The 19,471-nt window shown below is 39.7% G+C and overlaps 1 protein-coding gene and 1 non-coding gene across 2 annotated transcripts; both read left to right on the plus strand.

Annotated features, from left to right (window-relative positions):
* Window positions 1–1,624: 1,624 nt before the first annotated feature.
* On the plus strand, window positions 1,625–4,663 carry LOC104457054 (sugar transporter ERD6-like 7). The gene is made up of 11 exons (XM_039299657.1): window positions 1,625–2,252; window positions 2,366–2,428; window positions 2,975–3,064; window positions 3,204–3,267; window positions 3,376–3,437; window positions 3,575–3,640; window positions 3,805–3,880; window positions 3,977–4,041; window positions 4,141–4,233; window positions 4,330–4,410; window positions 4,571–4,663. Exons 1-11 carry the CDS (start codon window positions 2,067–2,069, stop codon window positions 4,661–4,663), a joined length of 939 nt encoding a protein of 312 aa, XP_039155591.1. The 5' UTR covers window positions 1,625–2,066.
* Window positions 4,664–18,551: 13,888 nt separating this feature from the next.
* LOC104416595 lies at window positions 18,552–18,985 on the plus strand. The gene is made up of 3 exons (XR_001980304.2): window positions 18,552–18,604; window positions 18,733–18,792; window positions 18,875–18,985. It is a non-coding gene; the product is annotated as an uncharacterized LOC104416595 (transcript).
* Window positions 18,986–19,471: the final 486 nt, after the last annotated feature.

Consider the following 19,471-nt stretch of genomic DNA (forward strand, 5'->3'; position numbering starts at 1 on the left):
GTCCCCCAAATTGAAGCCAAAATTGTGGTCCCTTCCAAGATTCCGAATTTTCACTTAATTTAGCTTCAATTCTTCACTCACATCTCCAAATCAAGATCCAATTCCATCGAAGAAAAAGCCCATACAATTTTCTGTAAGTCCCCGACACCCAAAAGCTTGGATTGAGAGTCCAAATTTCCTTTAATTTGACCGTCCAATTTTCTGCTAATTTTTCGCGACGTCCATATCAATTTTCCATAAAAACCTCGGAATCTCCAAAAATCTCCGAATGATGAGTTGATGTTCCTAAAATAGATCATGACACCGAACTTTCAATTTCTGAAATCGGATTCAAATTCGCGGTTATTTTCAATCCGGCGCACTTTTAGCGTGACCTAGTCTCCGGGAGTAACTTTTAGGAATTTCTGGTGCAATTGACTAGTGATCGATTTATCTCGAGTCACAAAGTACATCTTCGACATATTGACGACCCTCGATTGTCGTGAAAATCTCAAGGTTTCAATTATAGACAGGGTACCCAAAACGTCAGAAAATCAATTTAGTGTCAATCGATGAGAATTTTGCAATCAAGTGGAATCACCCACACTTTGATCACGTATCTCAATCGAATCGATCTATCTTTGATCTCTGATCGATTCTGACAGTGCCATAATGACCCTTGCAGATCAACACGATCGAGTAGTTGATTCCTAGTCGAATTCTCAAGTCCATTGCGTTTAGATTCCTTAATTGCTTCCTCAGATAGACCAGTTATCTCATGAGTGGCCAACTCAGAGAATAGCACTATAGACGCGTCGATGAAAAGCCCAATTTATTTAATCGATAACAAATCTGAAAATTCAGGCTGTCATAACAGCTATATATCCTTGCTGGATTTTGTTGGCCTATTCCGAATCGTGAAGTGAAAGAAGACGGAGATGCAGCAAATGTGGACCAATAAAGTAGTTGGAGAATGGTGGTTGGATATTTTTGGCTAATGTGCTCTGCACCTTTATGGTCCATTCCGTCGTGCCTGTGAATTCTTTCCGGTCGGCTGGCTTCATGGTGGCTGAATTCTTTAGATTCATGGGCCTCGGCAGTACATGACGTCCTTAGTAGAAAGTAATTCTGTCCACCTCTTGCCTCTATAGATTGCCATTTTCCGCAAAATTGGCCACTATGGAAAGATGAAAAACACCCCTTTTTGAAATTCCTGCTATCTAGTCTTACCATTTGAGCAGACATCAAAAGCGCCACTGACCACAAAGGAGGCTATATGCATGCTTTTTGTTCGCATATGTAGTGGTTCTTTTAAAAAATAGAAAAGGAAGATAATGTGTCCCGAGAAGATGGTCCGGCCGAACTTATCTTTTGCTCATCGTCCAATTGGAAAAAAAGAAGAAGGGTTTTGGTCAAGAAAATTCCCTAAAGAAAAGTAATGTTCTAGCAGAACAATTCTTTTTCTTGATAGTTTCTTATTGCACCAAAGAGATAAGAAACTATTGATTGAGATCTTATCTTTCTTACACGATAAACGTGGGTTAAAGTTGAAGATAACAATGCCTCCATGGAAAAATGGACAGAACTGAATTACTTTCCAGGTTAGAAAAACACTGGTTTTCCTAGCCGGTGGTTGGCTGAAAAAGATAGAACTTTGTCCGTGGTTTTAACTTTGTCTTTATCCAGAGCCGTGTCATTGAGAAAATCCAGTTCCATGTTTTTACTTACTCCTTGCCCATAAAGAGCGATGCAGCCCTTTACATCTCTGATCCTGCTGTATTCGGAGACTCTGTTCCATTAGTGATTCCAATACCATTAACGGAGGCGAGTCAGAAAAGCAAAGAGTTGCTTGCCAGTTTGCAAGACTGAGGCCCGCGAGGAATTCCTAGAAACCGCGAGTATAAACCAGTCGGAGATAGGGTTTCCGTATTAGCACTTGGGGTTTCTCATTTCGAGTCATCCGTCTAAAGCAAGCAGACTAACCACGTTGGAAAGAGAACTTATCTTCTCTGGAGCTTATAGATTTGCTAGTTTCTTGTACGTAGTCAGATAGAGAACGAAGGAGCATTTTTGTAAGACGAGCTAGCATGGCGATTAACGAGGACATTGAAAATCAAGAAACTGGGGACAGAGAAGGAGTAAGAGAGCGGCTCCTCGTGCCGCAAGAGAAGGACCGAGCTGGCAAAGATGAAGGAACCGATAAGGGTCGTCCGTGGATGGTCTATTTCACCCCATTCGTTGCGGTTTGTGGTTCCTATGAATTCGGGACCTGCGTAAGTAGGAAATGCAATTTCTTTTTGAAAAGTCCAGGTCCAATAGTAATGGTTAAAATGAAAAGGATGTGATTAATTGAATCTAATGAGAAATTGTTTCATTGGATTTTCAGGCAGGTTATTCATCACCAACTCAGGATGCTATAGTGGAGGAACTTAGTCTCTCTACAGCTGAGGCATGTCGAATTTACCTGCGAGTGTTAAGAAGCACATGTCACGTTGTCTTTGTTCGTTGCTTCGATTCAATATCGAACTTATCACTGAAGACGCCCATATACAAGAAAATCAAAGTAACGATCTGCTCATATTTCGGGTCCATAATATGGACGAGTTATATGATCAAAAACTTTATAAACAAGACTCTCTCAAAAATAAGGATGTTGGCTTTGAGGTAGAGATACTTCTTTCTCTAGACATCTTATTTTTTCTGCATTGCAACGAGTGAAATGTATACCGAATTTTCACATCGGGTTCCATTGTTGGACACCTTAGGACAAGAAAACCAAAAAATGGGGAGATTTAGATTGGGTATCGTCAGCTGAAAATTGCGACTGCATATCATTCAGGTTTCTGATCGAAGTGAGGTTTGTTCAGAATAGCTTTCCACTGAGATTCTCGGACATTCAGTGACTTATAGCATCGTTAGCTAGATGGTAACTGAAGTTCTTGCTCTCACTGAACTCAAGCTGATTTGCAGTTACTCTTTATGTGTCTTTCAACAGTATTCAGTCTTTGGATCCATACTGACATTCGGTGCAATGATTGGTGCAATTACCGGAGGACCAATCGCTGATTTTGTTGGCCGTAAATGGGTAAGCAGCAAATGAGTGCGTCTTTCACAATGTAAAGCAGAACAGTGTTGTTCAAGACTCTTTTTGAGTTTTAGCTTTGGGATTTAGTCGTATCATGGACGGAGGACGTGACAGCATAAACATTTGCCTCAAAATGCAGACAATGAGAATAGCGAGCGCTCTTTGTGTAGCAGGATGGCTTGCTATTTACTTTGCTGAGGTGTGTCCATATCCTATTTACAAGCCTTATCATACATGAAGATCGATTAGTTGCATAAGAACTTCAAGTCTCATCAACTCTCTGTTCTGTTAATTTTGAGTAAATTAGGGAGCACTTGCTCTGGATATCGGAAGATTGGCCACAGGATATGGAATGGGAGTCTTTTCCTATGTGGTAATTCCTCACTTCGTATCACACACATTTGATGTAGCAAGTTATTCTACGACAACATGCTGGATTCGATTCACAGTGACAGCATGAAGCTCTCTCTTCGGTTTAGATTGGTTAATCTTTTCCTAATTTATATCCAGGTACCAATATTTATAGCTGAAATTACACCCAAAAATCTCCGTGGAGCTTTGACTGCTGTCAATCAGGCAAATATTTTGTATGAACATTCTCGGTTAAAATTGCAAGCATGGAGCTATTGGCAAAAGGCCTTAGCTTGTAGCAAATTTTGCCCTCTTGCAAGTGCAAGATGGTGTATATATGTACATCCTACAGAACCTACTAGGCCTAACATGTTCTCTTCTCTCAACAGCTTATGATCATTGCTAGAGTGTCTGTTTCCTTCATAATCGGGACAGTATTAGCTTGGAGGGTTTTGGCATTAATTGGTAAAACAGAAAAAGTAGCATAATTCAAGTTTAGTGCCAATGTTGTATTGAAAATTCCAAGTCTGAAGCCACCTTGAACATCTGCAGTTTATGCAGGTCTAATCCCCTGTGTAGTCCTACTTTTCGGCCTGTTTTTCATTCCAGAGTCTCCTAGATGGCTGGTAACAAATCAAGATGAACACCAGACTCTTCTTATCTGAATTGTTGGAAGAGAGGGATTTGTAGTGTTGGAATGAATTTTAGGATTCTGCCAAATGCAGGCGAAAATGGGCCGCAAAAAGGAGTTTGAAGCCGCGCTGCAAAAACTCCCGGGAAAGGATGCGGATATTTTTGAAGAGGCTGCTGAAATACAAGTAAAAGGCTTTAAGTCTATACTTGTTTCATCTTAGTGCCTCAACTTTATAAGTACAAATAGCTGAAGGAATGATCGAATTTGTTTTTCTTGACAGGACTACATCGAAACTCTTCAACTGCTCCCGAAAGCAAGCATTCTCGATATATTTCAGAGTAGATATCTGAGCTCTGTCATTGTAATCTTCTCTCTGTATTTACTGCTATGTATCTAATAAAGTCCCTCCTTCGTTGCTTTCTTGGAATGCCCTGTGGATCGGGAATATGCAGTAGTTGTACTTTTGGTGATATTTCCCATTGTTGTTCTTTTTGCCGACAAATTTGTTAAATTTTGGCCAGATTGGTGTTGGATTGATGGTCATCCAGCAGTTCAGAGGGATAAACGGCGTCTATTTCTATACAAGCAATATTTTCAAGGAAGCAGGCATGTGAGATAGCTAGTATAAGCACCTAGAGGGGGGGTGAATAGGTGTATAATAATTTCTTGTGATAAGTGAGCAATATGAAATAGACAATAGAAAGGAAGTTCGCCTTTTGTTAACAAAAACGAATTATGATCAAAGTAAAATAGAGTAAGGAAGAGAAAATGAACACAGAGATTATAGTGGTTCGGCTTATTCCAAGCCTACGTCCACTCTTCCGCACTGACAGCCCACTGGCTAGATTTCACTATGAACAAAAGAGTTGTTACAGCAAAACTCTTCCTTAATTCCACAGTGTAGATACTCTACCACACTTCCTCAAGTTTTCTCAAAGATATAGACTCTCTTTTGCGTACAAGATTTCACTCAACAAATGAATTGACTAAGAATAAAGAGCTTCAGACTTTGGAATTCTTCTATCGCGCACACACTTAAAACAACTAGAACGTCTTCCTTATATACTCATTTATGCCATCATACCCGTTGGCACTTACCAAATGAATTCCTCCAATCTACCCGTTGGACGAAATCAATTAGGAAGATCATTCGAGCTATTAAAGGAACATGTCGATAGCCCATCAATCCTACTAGCCCATACAATCAGGATCTCGGTTTCCATAAGTAGAATCCTCTAAGTATACTTCACCAATCAACGTCTCCACAATTGCTAAATCAATCTTGATTTCAATAATGGATTCCGGCATGCTATATCCAGTCAAGAGATCTTCTCCAGTCGATAAAATCAAATCCTTAACGAAACATCCAGTTCCGGATAAGTCTTCTTCGACGGACTAAAGATCACAATGAGGATAGACTTTGAATCATGAGTCTAGAGTCCTGGAGGTCTTTAGACTTTGATGAAAGAGTCTATAAGTCTTCAGACTAGACTGATGGAAACGTTTTGTCAGCTTCAAAATACTCCAGGAAGATTTCTCCAACAATCTCCTCCTTTTTTATGGTGACAAAACTTTTCCTTCAGATTTGGATAACTTTGACCTGCAAAACTTTACTCAAGCAAATATGGATATCTCATAAAGATAAATAACTTAATGATAACACTAGAATCTGCAATAACAGAAAATAGGTTAGTCTTGCATATGAGTAAAGCCATTCATAAGATATCAATAGTACTTAATATAAACAGTCAAATCCAAATCCCAAATTCAGTCCACAGCTAGACACAAAAGTCAAGTCAAACATCAAAACAAGTCAAAAGTTCAAAAAGTTTAAGGTTCAAAGTTTCAAATCACATCTCTCCCCCTTTTTCAAGTCTGGGAAGAGAATGGAATCAAGAATGCTTGGGAACACGAACAAGCTGGAAATCTCCCATTGACTGGACAATGCCTTCCAGCTTTTTCAAGTCCTCCTTCAGTTGTGCCACATCTTCACCCTTAGCATTTGCTTGAATCTGAAGAGAAAGGGCTTGGATCTGATCATTGAAAGAAGCTGAAGAAGCTTGACCTGCAGTCTGCAAATTCTGAACTTCGCATCCTAGAGCATATATCTAACCCCGCATTTCTAAGAGAACATCAAGAATTCTGCGAAAATCTACTGAATTATCAGTCTACGTACTAGCTTTTGCACGATCGGATGGAGTAAAGGCAGACGATGGCAAATCAACATAGTTACACAGATTGGGCGATGAAACATCATGTCCCTCTTCAGGAAATTGAGAGGCATAGATGTCCTCTGGATCTGCTGGAGAGCGGCTGACTCCTTCACTAGTGGCAGGATATGAGGACATTCCTCTTTTCTCACAATCTCCCCCTTGTTTCTATGCCTTCAGGTGGAGAAGAGTGTTCCTCATACTCTCCTTGTCACGCCCCGATCCTCGGACGCGCGCACATCCTTCTACTTGGTCGATTATTAAAATGCGAAATCCCAGGACTATGTATCGCCGACCCTTTCTTTTAATTAAACACATGCGGAAGCAGTTATAAATCCCCAGACAATAAAACAATGGGATAGGAAAGTAGGCCATATGTTTTTCATATTGAAATTCATAACCATACTTTCATTAACAGCACAACTCATAGTATATTTACAATACTATTTACAAGATAAGAGTCTCACACCTATCTACACTAAGACAAGGTTCACAAAAGGGATGGGATCTCAATCCACATCTGGGTTATAATCAAGATCCCTCTCTGGATCGTCTTCTTCTTCAAAAGTCTTTCTCCCCTTCCGGTTCTTCCTTCTCAGCTTTTCCTTAGGGTCCTGAAATGGTTATTCAATAACCAATGAGACCACGTCTTAGCGAGTCCTACCCCCTACGACTCGATTAGTAAACTAATACACCATACGGTTGCCTAAGCACAACACGAGTCGAGGACTTACTTTGGCCCTCGGCCCAACCCGCAATTCAAGGTTAAACATAGATATTCAAACAATTCACGACATCCGATCAAGCACCGGTCAATCGACTAAGTCGATTACATGTCGCCTGCAGACCCTTTCTGGTCATTCCCACTCATACCACGATTTCCAGTGGTGTGCTCATTCACCAAATCACATGTGTTTCTCGGGCGTCGTTTTCGCCAATGACATACCGATCACCGACACCGTGCGTTCTTTAAGGCGCCGTTTCACCAGTGATATTCTCGATCACCGAACCACGTGTCCTTTCAAGGGCGCCGTTTTCGCCAAGGTGACATCGGCTATAGACAACATCGTGAGTTCTTTAAGGTGCCGTTTTCACCAGTGATATTCCCATAACCACCGAACCACGTTTGTCTATAAGTCATTTACGTGCGTTCTTTAAGGCGCCGTTTTCGCCAGTGATTCTTCCAATCACCGAACCACGTATATCCAATAACATCGTACCTGATTGGTCTCAGCCAATGACATTCTCAGTTAGCTCTCACCATTCTCCCTACTATATAGCCCATCAACGTACTGGCGCTATATATCCATACTCAGCCATCCATCAATCAAATATTTAATAACAAACAATTTAGGACAAATCCTCAAATTTCACAATTAATTCAATTCCACACAACGTAGAGCTCAAATAAATAAATGGGCTACACCACGACAATCAGCACGAAATTCGGTCACCGGCCATCCCGGTTGAATTTCCGGAAAAATAATTAATTAAATAAATAAATTTCGAAAATAAATAAATAAACATTAAAAATCCAATTTAGGCCCATATTGCCTTATTGGAGCCAAACGGGTCGGGAAAATCCCGAGATGCATTCAATAAATAACCAAACATTTCTACTTGCTAATAGCTAGGTCTAACCACCTAACATGCATTATTAAGTCACTAAATTAATTGTTCTAACCTAATCTAACCACCTAAGTGCATGTAATTAAATCTAACCAACCCTAAGACATAATTAGCAAACTAATAAAGCATTAGTGAGTAAAACTCACTTGATCAAAAGCGGGGATCGAATCACCACGACGGCGACGCGACGGCGGCTGAAAACGGGCTCGCAACGACTCCCACGGACTTGGACTGGGCCTTGAATTAGGCCCAACAAATCTCAGTCCCACTGAGATTTGTTCTTGCTTTAGGGCCAGACCCAAGTTGGATTGGGCCTGCTGCGGAGATGGGCTTCAAGCTATGGGCTGGGATGCAATTGGTTGCTGGAAACTGGGCCTAGAAAAAGACTGGGCTGATGGACTCTTGCGGGCTTGAAGACTGCAGGAGATGGGCCTCCATAAAATTCTGCTGAATTGGGCCTCAAATTACTGGGCTGCAACTTGAATTAAATTGGCTGAAGAACTGCTGGACTGATGGGCTCAAAGACTGCAAGCTTGGGCCGACTGATCTACGGGTGAAGAAGAGAAATCACGCGGACGAGGGGATGGACTTTCGGCTGCTCATGCGGCTGAAGACCGTGGACTCACGGCTTCGATGATGCTGTTGCTTCGCTGGGGTTTTGGGATTCCTTCGGTGGAATTTGCTGGCCGCATATGGAGTTGCGGAGGCAGACGCATGGACGGCAGAGGCGTGGGGAATTCGGTGGACGGTGGCTTCGCTGGACGCACGGAGTAGTGATGAACTTCAATCAACAAACGGCAAGCTGGGTCTTGCGGCTTTGACTGAACACGTGGGGCTTCTTCTTCCGTGGGCGTGTGGTCAACAAATGTCAAGAAGCAGCTTCGGTTGACCTGGACGCGTGGAGACTTCACTGGACGCACGAAGCAGCTGCAGCTGGGACGTGAGGTCGCTGATTCGGTCAATCAAGGAGCTTCTATGGCTTGTTGTTGACCAAAGGGACAATTTATAGTGGAGATGTCCGCTTGAACTTCTAGCCGCGTGGAGATTTCTTCTTCGGTGGATGATGGAGCGGTGGCGTGCAGTGAGGTGACGTCCATGGAGATGGGGGCTTCACCGCTTGCTGACCTCCGTCCGTTGAACTGAAGATGTGCAGTAGTGGCGTGGTTGCTGCCTCTGTCTTCTTGCGATGGAATTCACGCGGACGAGTGGCCGAGATGGAGGGAGCAGTCGCACGAAAGAAAATGAGAAGGGAGAGAGAGAATGGAGGTGGACGGTGGGTGAGAGAAAGAGAGAATGGATAGAGATGAGTGAGGGGCCCTTTGGCTTTTAATTCTCACACAAATATCTCCTAAAACTCATTCTTAGCCATGCATTAATACTTGGCCTTCAATAGGCCATCCAAATGTCCAATATAACCTCCCAAAGTTCATTCAATTTTCTTGCTGGGAGGGGTTACGAAATTGAGAGAGATGGCCTCAATTGATTCTAATTCCCTCTTGATTTCATCTCAATTGATTCTCACAATTTCAATTGATCATTCATTGATCGTCTCTGCATTTTTCCTCACTCAAGAATCCACCAAAAATCCAAATTGATACCAATGTTGCACACCCTCATCTTAAGATTCGATTTGAACTAAGTTCGAACTAAATTTCAATTCCAATCTCTCCAAATTGAGGTCCAAATTTCGATGTAGAAAAATCCCAAGAAATTTTCTATAAATCTCGACACTCACAGTTCGGTCACGAAAGTCAATTTCTCATCAATTTAACCAATATGAATTTCCATCCAAGTTCCGCGACGTCCGAACCCATTTTCCGTAAAAATCTCGGGACCTCCGAAAAATCTTCCGAGACTGAGTTGACGTTCCTAAAATTTATTGTGACATGGCCAAAACTTCAATTTCTGAAATCGGACTCGAATTGACGGTTAATTTTCATTCGGCGCGTTTTTAGCGTGACCTAGACTATCGGGTAGTTTTTAGAACTTTTTAAGGCAAATGATCCATGGTCGATTTTCTTCGAGCCACTATAAACCCACTCGACTCAATGGCGACTCTTGATTGTCGTGAAAATCTCGAGGACTCAAGTACGGACACAGGGTACCAAAACAATAAGAAAATCAGTCTAGTGTCGGCCGACGAGAATTTTCTAATTCAGTGGTGTCACCCACGATTAGCCACACATCTCGTCGATCCAATCATGTCTCTCGATTTCAAATCGATTTTTAAGCTGCGCCGTAATGACCTCTAAAGATGGACACGGTCGAGAAGCCGATTCTTGATCGAGTTCTCAAGTCTATTGCCTTAAAATTTCTTAATAATTTTCCCAAATAGTCTAGTTATCTCGAGAGTGATCGGCTCTGAGAATAACCCTATAGACGCATCAATGAAATGCCCGATTTATTCAGTAGAAGACAGTGTTGAAAATTTTGGGATGTCACACTCCTTCCTCTCGATCTTCTCTTTCCTCTTCTTCTTCTTCAATTCTTTCCTCCTCTATATCTTCTCTCTCCTCTGTTTCTTTCTCTTCTGCTTCCAAATCTTCTCTTTCTTCAGTCCTCTGTTCTGAGTCTTTCTCTTGTTGGTCCATTGATTCTGGAACAGAACGACTCAGGTTTTTTAATGCCATTGTAGAAATGGTGATGTCTTCCTCATCTTCTTCATCCTCAACGATGAGAGCTCTTCTTTTCTTGGATGAAGCAACTATGGGCTCCTTCGCTTTTCTCTTTGCAGCCGAAGAGATTTGATGAGTCTTGACAGGGCTTTTCTCTTTGAATTTCTCCAAAGCCTTGTTGAGTTCCTTCAGACGCATTTTGGAGACCATTTTCAGTCCCACCACCATTTGATCACACGATCAAACACAGAGAAATTGGGGAGGCTAAATATTCAAATGTTTGAATATCTTTGTCATAAGAGATGGATAAGGAAGTTGACCCTTGTCCTTCACCACTGCTCTATACATGTGGAACATAATAGAGTGTGGAAGAGAAAACTTTTTCCCAGTATTGATGGCATACATCAGCTTTGCCTTTGAGTTTGAAACATCAGTCTTAGAAGTAGATTTTGGTTTGAGGCAATTAATCACAATCTTGTGAAGCTGAATGTTGAACGCACTTATCCTCGAGTAGGAAACCTTTACCTCTGTCCTTCTATCCTTAACAAGTTCCAACGTAGCACGAGCAATGGAGACATTAATAGGTTGATATCTCCCTCTCTCAACCCCAATGACATCAGCCAACATATCTACATCCACCACATAGTCCTGATCTCGGACACTAAAAGAAAATCTATTCGCATCCAAGAAACTGAGATTCGAATAGAAATATGTAGTGAGTTTAGTATAGGCTTCTGTAGAGTCAGAACAGAACTGTTCAAGTTGAAGAAGACTGAATTTTTCCCTCAAATTAATATTCACAGCGTCAAGGAAATCAAAATCCATACTGCTAGGGTTTATCACCCCACACTTCAACAACTTAGAGTATAGATGTTTGTGCTCCTCCGATCGAAACAAGTCTGTTCTTTTGCTCCGAATTTTTGCTGCAACACTCATTCTCGGTTGAAACTGATTGTACAACTTGTCATCATCATTCTCATCTGGCTGATTTAGTCCTCCAACACGTGGATCGATTGGAATATTTCCATTGCTTCTTCTGCTGACCTAGCAGGGGCAATTCCCAACCATTCCATTGTGCGTAAAAAGAAGATTTCATTTTTGTATCATTTGTCTTTCAGAAATTCATCAATGTGGTTCAAAGGAGTTCCACCCCTTTTCAAAGCACGATAAAGCTTGTAGATAAAAGAGGGCTTAGAAGATCTTATGGGTTCTACATCTTCGATTATTTCTTCCTCTCGACAAGCAACATCCTATGGTCTAGATGGAGTAGATGGACGCTGCTGAGAATGTTGTGGGCTCTGCTGCTGACTAGGAAACTCTTCTTCCTCGGTGAGATCAAAGTGCGTAGGCCCCTCACGCATTCGCTGCGGTCCCCTGTTTGCGATCCTCGAAGACTTCCTTTGAGATGACATCTTTCACAGTCTTTGAAAGATTCCAAACTTGACTTTCCCAAGAAAGATGACATCTTTTCGAAGATTAAACAAGAGAAGAAGATAGAAATGGAAGATTGATGCTCTCTTAGGGTTTTTGAGAGTAAAGCGAAGAAGAAATAACAACATATAAGACAGTCGAAGAGAGGCATACAGAACGTCATAAAAGAAAGTACAAGATGCCTCTTAAAAAATAACTGCCTTTTTAAAAAAATTATATAATTGTCATTTAAAAAATAACTCATTTTTCAAAAAGGAAACATTGCAATAATCACGTCAATTAAAGATAGCAATAATCAAACACGGTTGATGATCGTACCTTTTCGAGATGAGATTCGAGAGATAATAAAGTAAAATAACTTACGAAAGAAAAACTTGATCGTCTGAGTCTGGGTATCTTTAGACTTTCAGTCCTGAGTCTGAATTTCCTCAGACTTTAAGATTTTGAGTCTGGAACGAATAGCTTCAAATTGATTTTTCTCCGAAGGCTTTGTAAAAATATCCGCCAATTGGTTCTTTGAGTAAACAAACTGAATCGAAACTTCTCCATTTTGAACATAATCTCTAATGAAGCGATGTCGAATCTCTATATGTTTTGCTCTTGAGTGAAGAATAGGATTCTTAGTGAGATTGATTGCGCTGGTGTTGTCACACTTGATTTCCGTGCATGAATCTTCAATTCCAAAGTCTCTTAGCTGTTGTTTTATCCACAGAATTTGTGAACAACAACTCCCAAGAGCTACATATTCTGCTTCTGTTGTAGAGAGAGCTACCATACTTTGCTTCCTTGAAAACCAAGAAATTGTCCTACTTCCAAGTAGTTGATAGGTACCCGAGGTGCTCTTTCTATCAACCCTGCATTCGGCTAGGTCTGCGTCTAAGTATCCAAAAAGAGTAAAGTCTCCCTTTTTAGGATACCAGAGACCAAAGTTTGAAGTTGATGCAATATATTTGATAATACGCTTTGCAGCACTTAGATGAGATTCTTTAGGGTTTGCTTGAAATCTGGCACAAATGCAAACACTAAACAAAATGTCAGGTCTAGAAGCAGTAAGATAAAGAAGTGAACCAATGATACTCCTGTATAACTTCTGATCAACTTTCTTTCCTCCTTCATCTTTGTCTATCTTCAAGGAACTTGACATTGGTATATCAGCCTTTTTGCAATTTTCCAGTCCAAACTTTTTGACAAGATCATTAGCATATTTTTCTTGATGAATAAAAGTTCATTCCTTCAGTTGTTTCACTTGAAGCCCGAGAAAGAAGGTTAACTCACCCATCATGCTCATTTCAAATTCATCCTGCATAGACTTAGAGAATTTCTTGCATAGACTTTCATTAGGGGATCCAAAAATAATATCATCAACACATATTTGAACAAGCATAAAACTTTTGCTTTCTCTTTTGATAAATAGAGTAGTGTCTACTTTACCTTTGACAAAGCCATTTTGAATTAAAAACTACTCAGCCTGTCGTACCAAGCTCAAGGTGGTTGCTTTAGACCATATAAAGCCTTTTTGAGTTTGAATACAGAGTCTGGTTTCCTTGGGTCTTCAAAACCGGGTGGTTGTTCCACATAGACTTCCTCTTGGATAAATTCATTCAGCAAAGCACTTTTGACGTCCATTTGGAATAACCTAAAATTCTTATGACAAGAAAAAGCAAGTAATAATCTAATTGCTTATAACATCGCTACTGGTGCGTAAGTCTCATCATAGTCTATCCCTTCTTGCGTATATCCAGTGGCCACAAGTCTTACTTTGTTTCTTACGACCTTTCATTTCTCGTTCATCTTGTTCCTGAAAACCCATTTAGTTCCAATAATAGATTTACCTTTTGGTTTAGGAGTTAATTCCCGGACATCATTAATACTTTTGAATTGCTCGAGTTCTTCTTGCATAGCTTCAATCCATCTTTCATCGATAAAGCTTCTTCTATGCTTTTGGGTTTTATTTCAAAAATAAGAGCCATGCACTAGACTCTTCGCGCCTTTTGGATCTTGTGCGAATTCTTTCATTAATGTAGCCAATAATAAGATCTTTGGGATGACTGGACTTATGCTTCCGTTCTTGCTGGTTGATTTGTCGGGTTGATGATCACTTCCTTCATTTGAATCTTCAACAATCATTTGTTGCTGGTCTTTCGAAGTCCGAGCTGCTTCCTGAGATTTAGACTTTGTAGAGTCTGGAGCAGGTTCAGATTCTTCAAGATGAGTCTGAATAGATTCATTTTGCATAGAATCTTGGAATCGACATTCATTGATTCCTCCACAGATTGAGCCTTCTTGTTGTAGACTCTATACGCTTTGCTTGTGGTTGAATATCCAAGGAAGATGCCTTCGTCGATTTTTCTTCAAACTTGCCAACTCGATCATTTGCATTTTTCAATATAAAGCATTTACATCCAAACACAAGAAAATATGAAACAATAGGCTTCTTTTCTTTGAATAACTCATAGGGGGTTTTTTCTAGAATATGCCTTATAAAAACTCTATTAATAATATAACATGCTGTAAAAACTGCTTCAGCCCAAAAACGTGAAGAGATGTTACTTTCAATTAAAAGAGTTCTAGCCATTTCTTGAAGCGACATATTCTTTCTTTCCACAACTCTGTTTTGCTCTGGAGTATATGGAGATGAGAACAAATGCTGAAAACCAGATTCATCACAAAATTTTGTAAAATCTTGATTTTCAAATTCACCTCCATGGTCTGTTCTTATACTTGAAATAACATACCCTTTTTTCATTTTGGATCTTTTTAGCAAACTTTTCAAAGTAAGAAAAGGTTTCAGACTTACTTGTCAGGAAATATACCCAAGTAAATCGTGAGTAGTCATCCACAATTACTAGGCAATATTTTTTACCTCTAATGCTTTGAGTTCTGGTTGGTCCAAAGAGATCCATATGCAGAAGCTGCAGTACACGATTAGTGGAAACTTGATTTATTGGTTTAAAGGAATTTCTTACCTGTTTTCCCAGTACGCATGGTGTACATAGATCGGACTTTTGGTATGACAGATTGGGTAAACCTCGAACAAGCTTTTTTGCTGAAATTTTGGCTATTTGCTTCATATTGATGTGCCCAAGTTTTCTGTGCCATAAGTTCGCTTTGTCTTGAATTGAGATTAGACATTGCGATTCATCTGGTTTCATATCCAAGAGGTAGATATTTCCATGTCTTCGACCCATGAATGACTGAGTAGAGTACTGGTTCCTGAACATATTCCCTCTTGAAAGTTGATTTTGAAACTGGTATCGCACAACTGACTGATACTAAGCAAATTGTAGTTGAGTCATTCCACTAAGGAAACATTGCTGATTGTGAGGTTTCCAATCTTTACAGTTCTAAATCCCACAATTCTTCATTTGCTGTTTCCTTCAAATGAGACTTTTCCACCATTTACTTGTATGAGTTTTATGAAGCAACTTGAATCTCCTGTCATATGTCTTGAGCATCCACTATCCAGATACCATTTAACCTTTTTCTTGATAGTGACCTGCATTTAGAAAAGAGACTCAAGCTTTCTTTGGTACCCATATTTTCTTGGGTTCATTGGTGTTAGCATTATATACGGTCTTTGCCCATACTTTCTTAACGGGTTTCCAAACCATAGGACGTTCTTTTTCAAAATGGTTTGAGCTATTGCATTTAGAACATTTAAGAGCATTGCGACCTACTGGTTTTACAAACACTCTTTGGAAGTGATTTTTGTAAGCATCTCTTGTAGGTCTTTGCTTAATTCTTTCCTTTACTTTAGGAAAATCAATTAGAGGAATAGTTTCCGCAGTCATTCCCAAACCAGATTTATTGAAATAAGGTCTTTGAACAGAAAGAATTTTTTCCAGTTTCTCAGATCCTATAGAAAATCTTTTAGAAATATTTGAGATATCATTTTTCAAGAATGCATTTTCTTTTGAAAGATCGCCTTTATTTTCTTTCAAGGTAGAAACATTTTTGTCTAAAACTTTGACCTATTCTTTCAAAACATTTTCTTGTTGTTTTAGTGCAGAATTTTCTCTTTTGAGTTCGGAAATCATTTTAAGAGAAGTTTTGAGACTAAGACACAATTCATTAATGTATCTAGAGACTTTAGTAGGGATTTTCAAATTACTTACCTCGATTTCATTGTCTGAATTTGAGTCTATCTCGGAGTTTGAATCTGAATTTGATTGTGCCATGAGACAGATGTTGGCATAATCATCATCACTTTCTTCACATTCTGTATCACTTCAGGTTTCTGCTTTAAGAGCCTTTCGATACTTTTCAGCTTTTCCTTTCTTCTTCCTCAGAAGAGGATAGTTGGGTCTAATGTGTCCCTTTTTCTTACATTCGAAGCAGACTACATCTTTATTGGATTCATCATCCTCAATAGACCTACTCTATTGCTTTTGAAAATTCTGTTTCTTTGAATTGAATCTTCTTCCTTTTCTGTAAAGCTTTTTGAATCTTCTTATCATGAGAGCAAGCTCTTCGTCATTCATATCGTCTTTAGAATCTGTGACATCAGAATCATCATTAGATTTTAATGCAATGGATTTCTTACCTTTAGGATCTTCATCTTCGTTGATTCGCTCCACTTCATAAGATTGAAGAGTCCTAACCAATTCATCAACTGAAAGTGGCATAATTCTTTGTGTCTCCCTTATTAAGGTCTTTATGTGATTCCAATTCTTGGAGAGTCCACATAGTAGTTTGTTTACTTTCATGGGATTAGAAATTGGTTGACCTTGATTTTCAAGACCATTCACGATTTCTGTAAAACGACTAAACATGTCAGTAATAGATTCTTTTGATTTCATTTTGAAGGCTTCGTATTAACCGAGGAGAATATTGATTCTAGTTTCTTTCACTCGATCGGTTCCTTCATAGGTGATATGTAATCTATCCCAAACTTCTTTCGCTGTAACATAATAAGATATTATGTTATATTCAGTAGGTGACAAAGCACAATATAAAGAATAAATTGTTTTTGCATCAAGAGCTTGTCTCTTGGTTATCTCTTCCTGAGTCATTTCACTAGACTCAGCAGCATCTTTTCCTCTCTCTGAGACAGGTGCAACTTTAGAAATGATTCCTTTGTCTACAACGTTCCATTCCAGAGGATCCTTTGATCTTAGGAACGCCTTCATCTTGTTTTTCCATATGTTGTAATCCTTTCTATCAAAGTAAGGCGGTCTGGTATTACTTTGCCCTTCTACCAGTCTTGGAGCCAACATACTAGCCATGGATCTTTAACTCTGAAGTAAAACACTTCAAAATAAGTGAGTACACAGGCTCTGATACCAATTGAGATAGCTTATATAAGCACCTAGAGGGGGGTGAATAGGTGTATAATAATTTCTCGTGATAAGTGAGCAATATGAAATAGACAATAGAAAGGAAGTTCGCCTTTTGTTAACAAAAATGAATTATGATCAAAGTAAAATAGAGTAAGGAAGAGAAAATGAACACAGAGATTATAGTGGTTTGGCTTATTCCAAGCCTACGTCCATTCTTCCGCACTAACAGCCCACTGGCTGGATTTCATTATGAACAAAAGAGTTGTTACAGCAAAGCTCTCCCTTAATTCCACAGTGTAGATACTCTACCATACATCCTCAAGGTTTCTCAAAGATATAGATTCTCTTTTGCGTACAAGATTTCGCTCAACAAATGAATTGACTAAGAACAAAGAGCTTCAAACTTTGGAATTCTTCTATTGCGCACACACTTAAAACAACTAAAACGTCTTCCTTATATACTCCTTTATGCCATCATACTCGTTGGCACTTACCAAAGGAATTCCTCCAATCTACCCGTTGGACGGAATCAATTAGGAAGATCATTCGAGCTATTAAAGGAACATGTCGATAGCCCATCAATCCCGCTCTCCCATACAATTAGGATCTCGGTTTTCATAAGTAGAATCTTCTAAGTATACTTCACCAATCAACGTCTCCACAATCGCTAAATCAATCTTGATTTGAATAATGGATTCCGGCATGCTATATCCAGCCAAGAGATCTTCTCTAGTCGATAAAATCAAATCCTTAACGAAACATCCAGTTCTAGATAAGTTTTCTTCGACGGACTAAAGACTGTCAATGAGGATAGACTTTGAATCTTGAGTCTAGTAGTTTGGAGGTCTTCAGACTTTGATGAAAGAGTCTATAAGTCTTCAGACTAGATTGATGGAAACATTTTGTCAGCTTCAAAATACTCCAGAAAGATTTCTCCAAAAGCATGAAGTTCATAGCAAGAAGCTCTTGCGCACCACAAAAATGAAACTATGCATTGCATTTTATGATTCCAGAACGGATAACCAAATAAAAAAGCAAAGCAAGGGTTCCAATTTATAAAATCCAGTTAATATTCAAATGGGTTAGTAAAATTCGCAATTTCGAATGCTTTTGGTCTACTTAATTATCACTGAATGATCTGTTCACATAATTTAGTGTTGAATCTCACAAGCAAGGTATTAGTCTCGCCTTTATAATCGCATTTGTACAATCTCCTCAGGTTTCTCCTCCAGCGTTGGAACCATAACTTACGCAATCCTCCAGGTCTGTCATTCTTGCCCTTTCCTTTTTGTTGGGGATCTATTTTTATGCACGTCACGCTTAAAGAGTAAATTTTTGCAGCTATTGGCGCTGCACTGGTCGATAGAGCTGGAAGAAAGCCCCTTCTCTTGGTAAAATAGATGAAAGTCGCTAAAAAATCATGTCTATAGTAACAAAGCTTTTCTGGTTCTGCCCTTTCACGAGTTCTGCAACTTGAACCATAACCTTCTCTCTCTCTCTCTCTCTCTCTCAATCACAGATCTCGGGGACAGAATTGGTCCTAGGATGCATAGTAACTGCCCTTTCATTCTTTCTAAAGGTAAATACTATCAGTCCTAGTATCTTCCTTCTGCTTTGCAATGCTTGTCAACCAGTAACTTTTTGAGAATCTTCTGAGCCAGGTTCATGATCTGGCAGCTGATGCTGTCCCGATACTTGCCGTCACCGGCATTCTGGTAATAATCTCACCTTCCTTGATCTCTTTCTGGCTCTATCTAGTTGGCAGCCACAACAACTCTCCACTATTAATTTTTCTGTTCTGTTTTTTCCAATGCTCAGCTATAAATAGCAGCATTTTCCGCTGGAATGGGCGCGGTTCCTTGGGTTGTGATGTCCGAGGTAATCCTAAACATCCCCCGAAGTTTCATGCTTATCAAATTAAAGGGTTGTTTCCGTAACTGGTGTTTTTACGAGTGTTTCAAAATTTTTTGCCAATTATGTAATGTGTTGCTGGTGTTCAGATTTTGCCCATTAATGTCAAAGGAGTAGCTGGAGGGTTTGCAACACTAGTAAACTGGTTCGGCGCTTGGGCAGTTTCCTACACTTTCAACTACTTAATGAGCTGGAGCTCTTATGGTACGACTCTGCTGAAAACGCTCTTTGAACTGTTGCTCTGGAAGGAGCTCGATAAACATTTGTCACATTGGAACATGAGTTGTTGCGTAAATTCAACCAAACTACAGACTTGAGACTTAGCTTTTCCTGAAAACTTCAATCCT

The sequence above is a fragment of the Eucalyptus grandis genome, chromosome 8, assembly GCF_016545825.1.
Source record: "Eucalyptus grandis isolate ANBG69807.140 chromosome 8, ASM1654582v1, whole genome shotgun sequence".
NCBI classification, from domain to species: domain Eukaryota; kingdom Viridiplantae; phylum Streptophyta; class Magnoliopsida; order Myrtales; family Myrtaceae; genus Eucalyptus; species Eucalyptus grandis.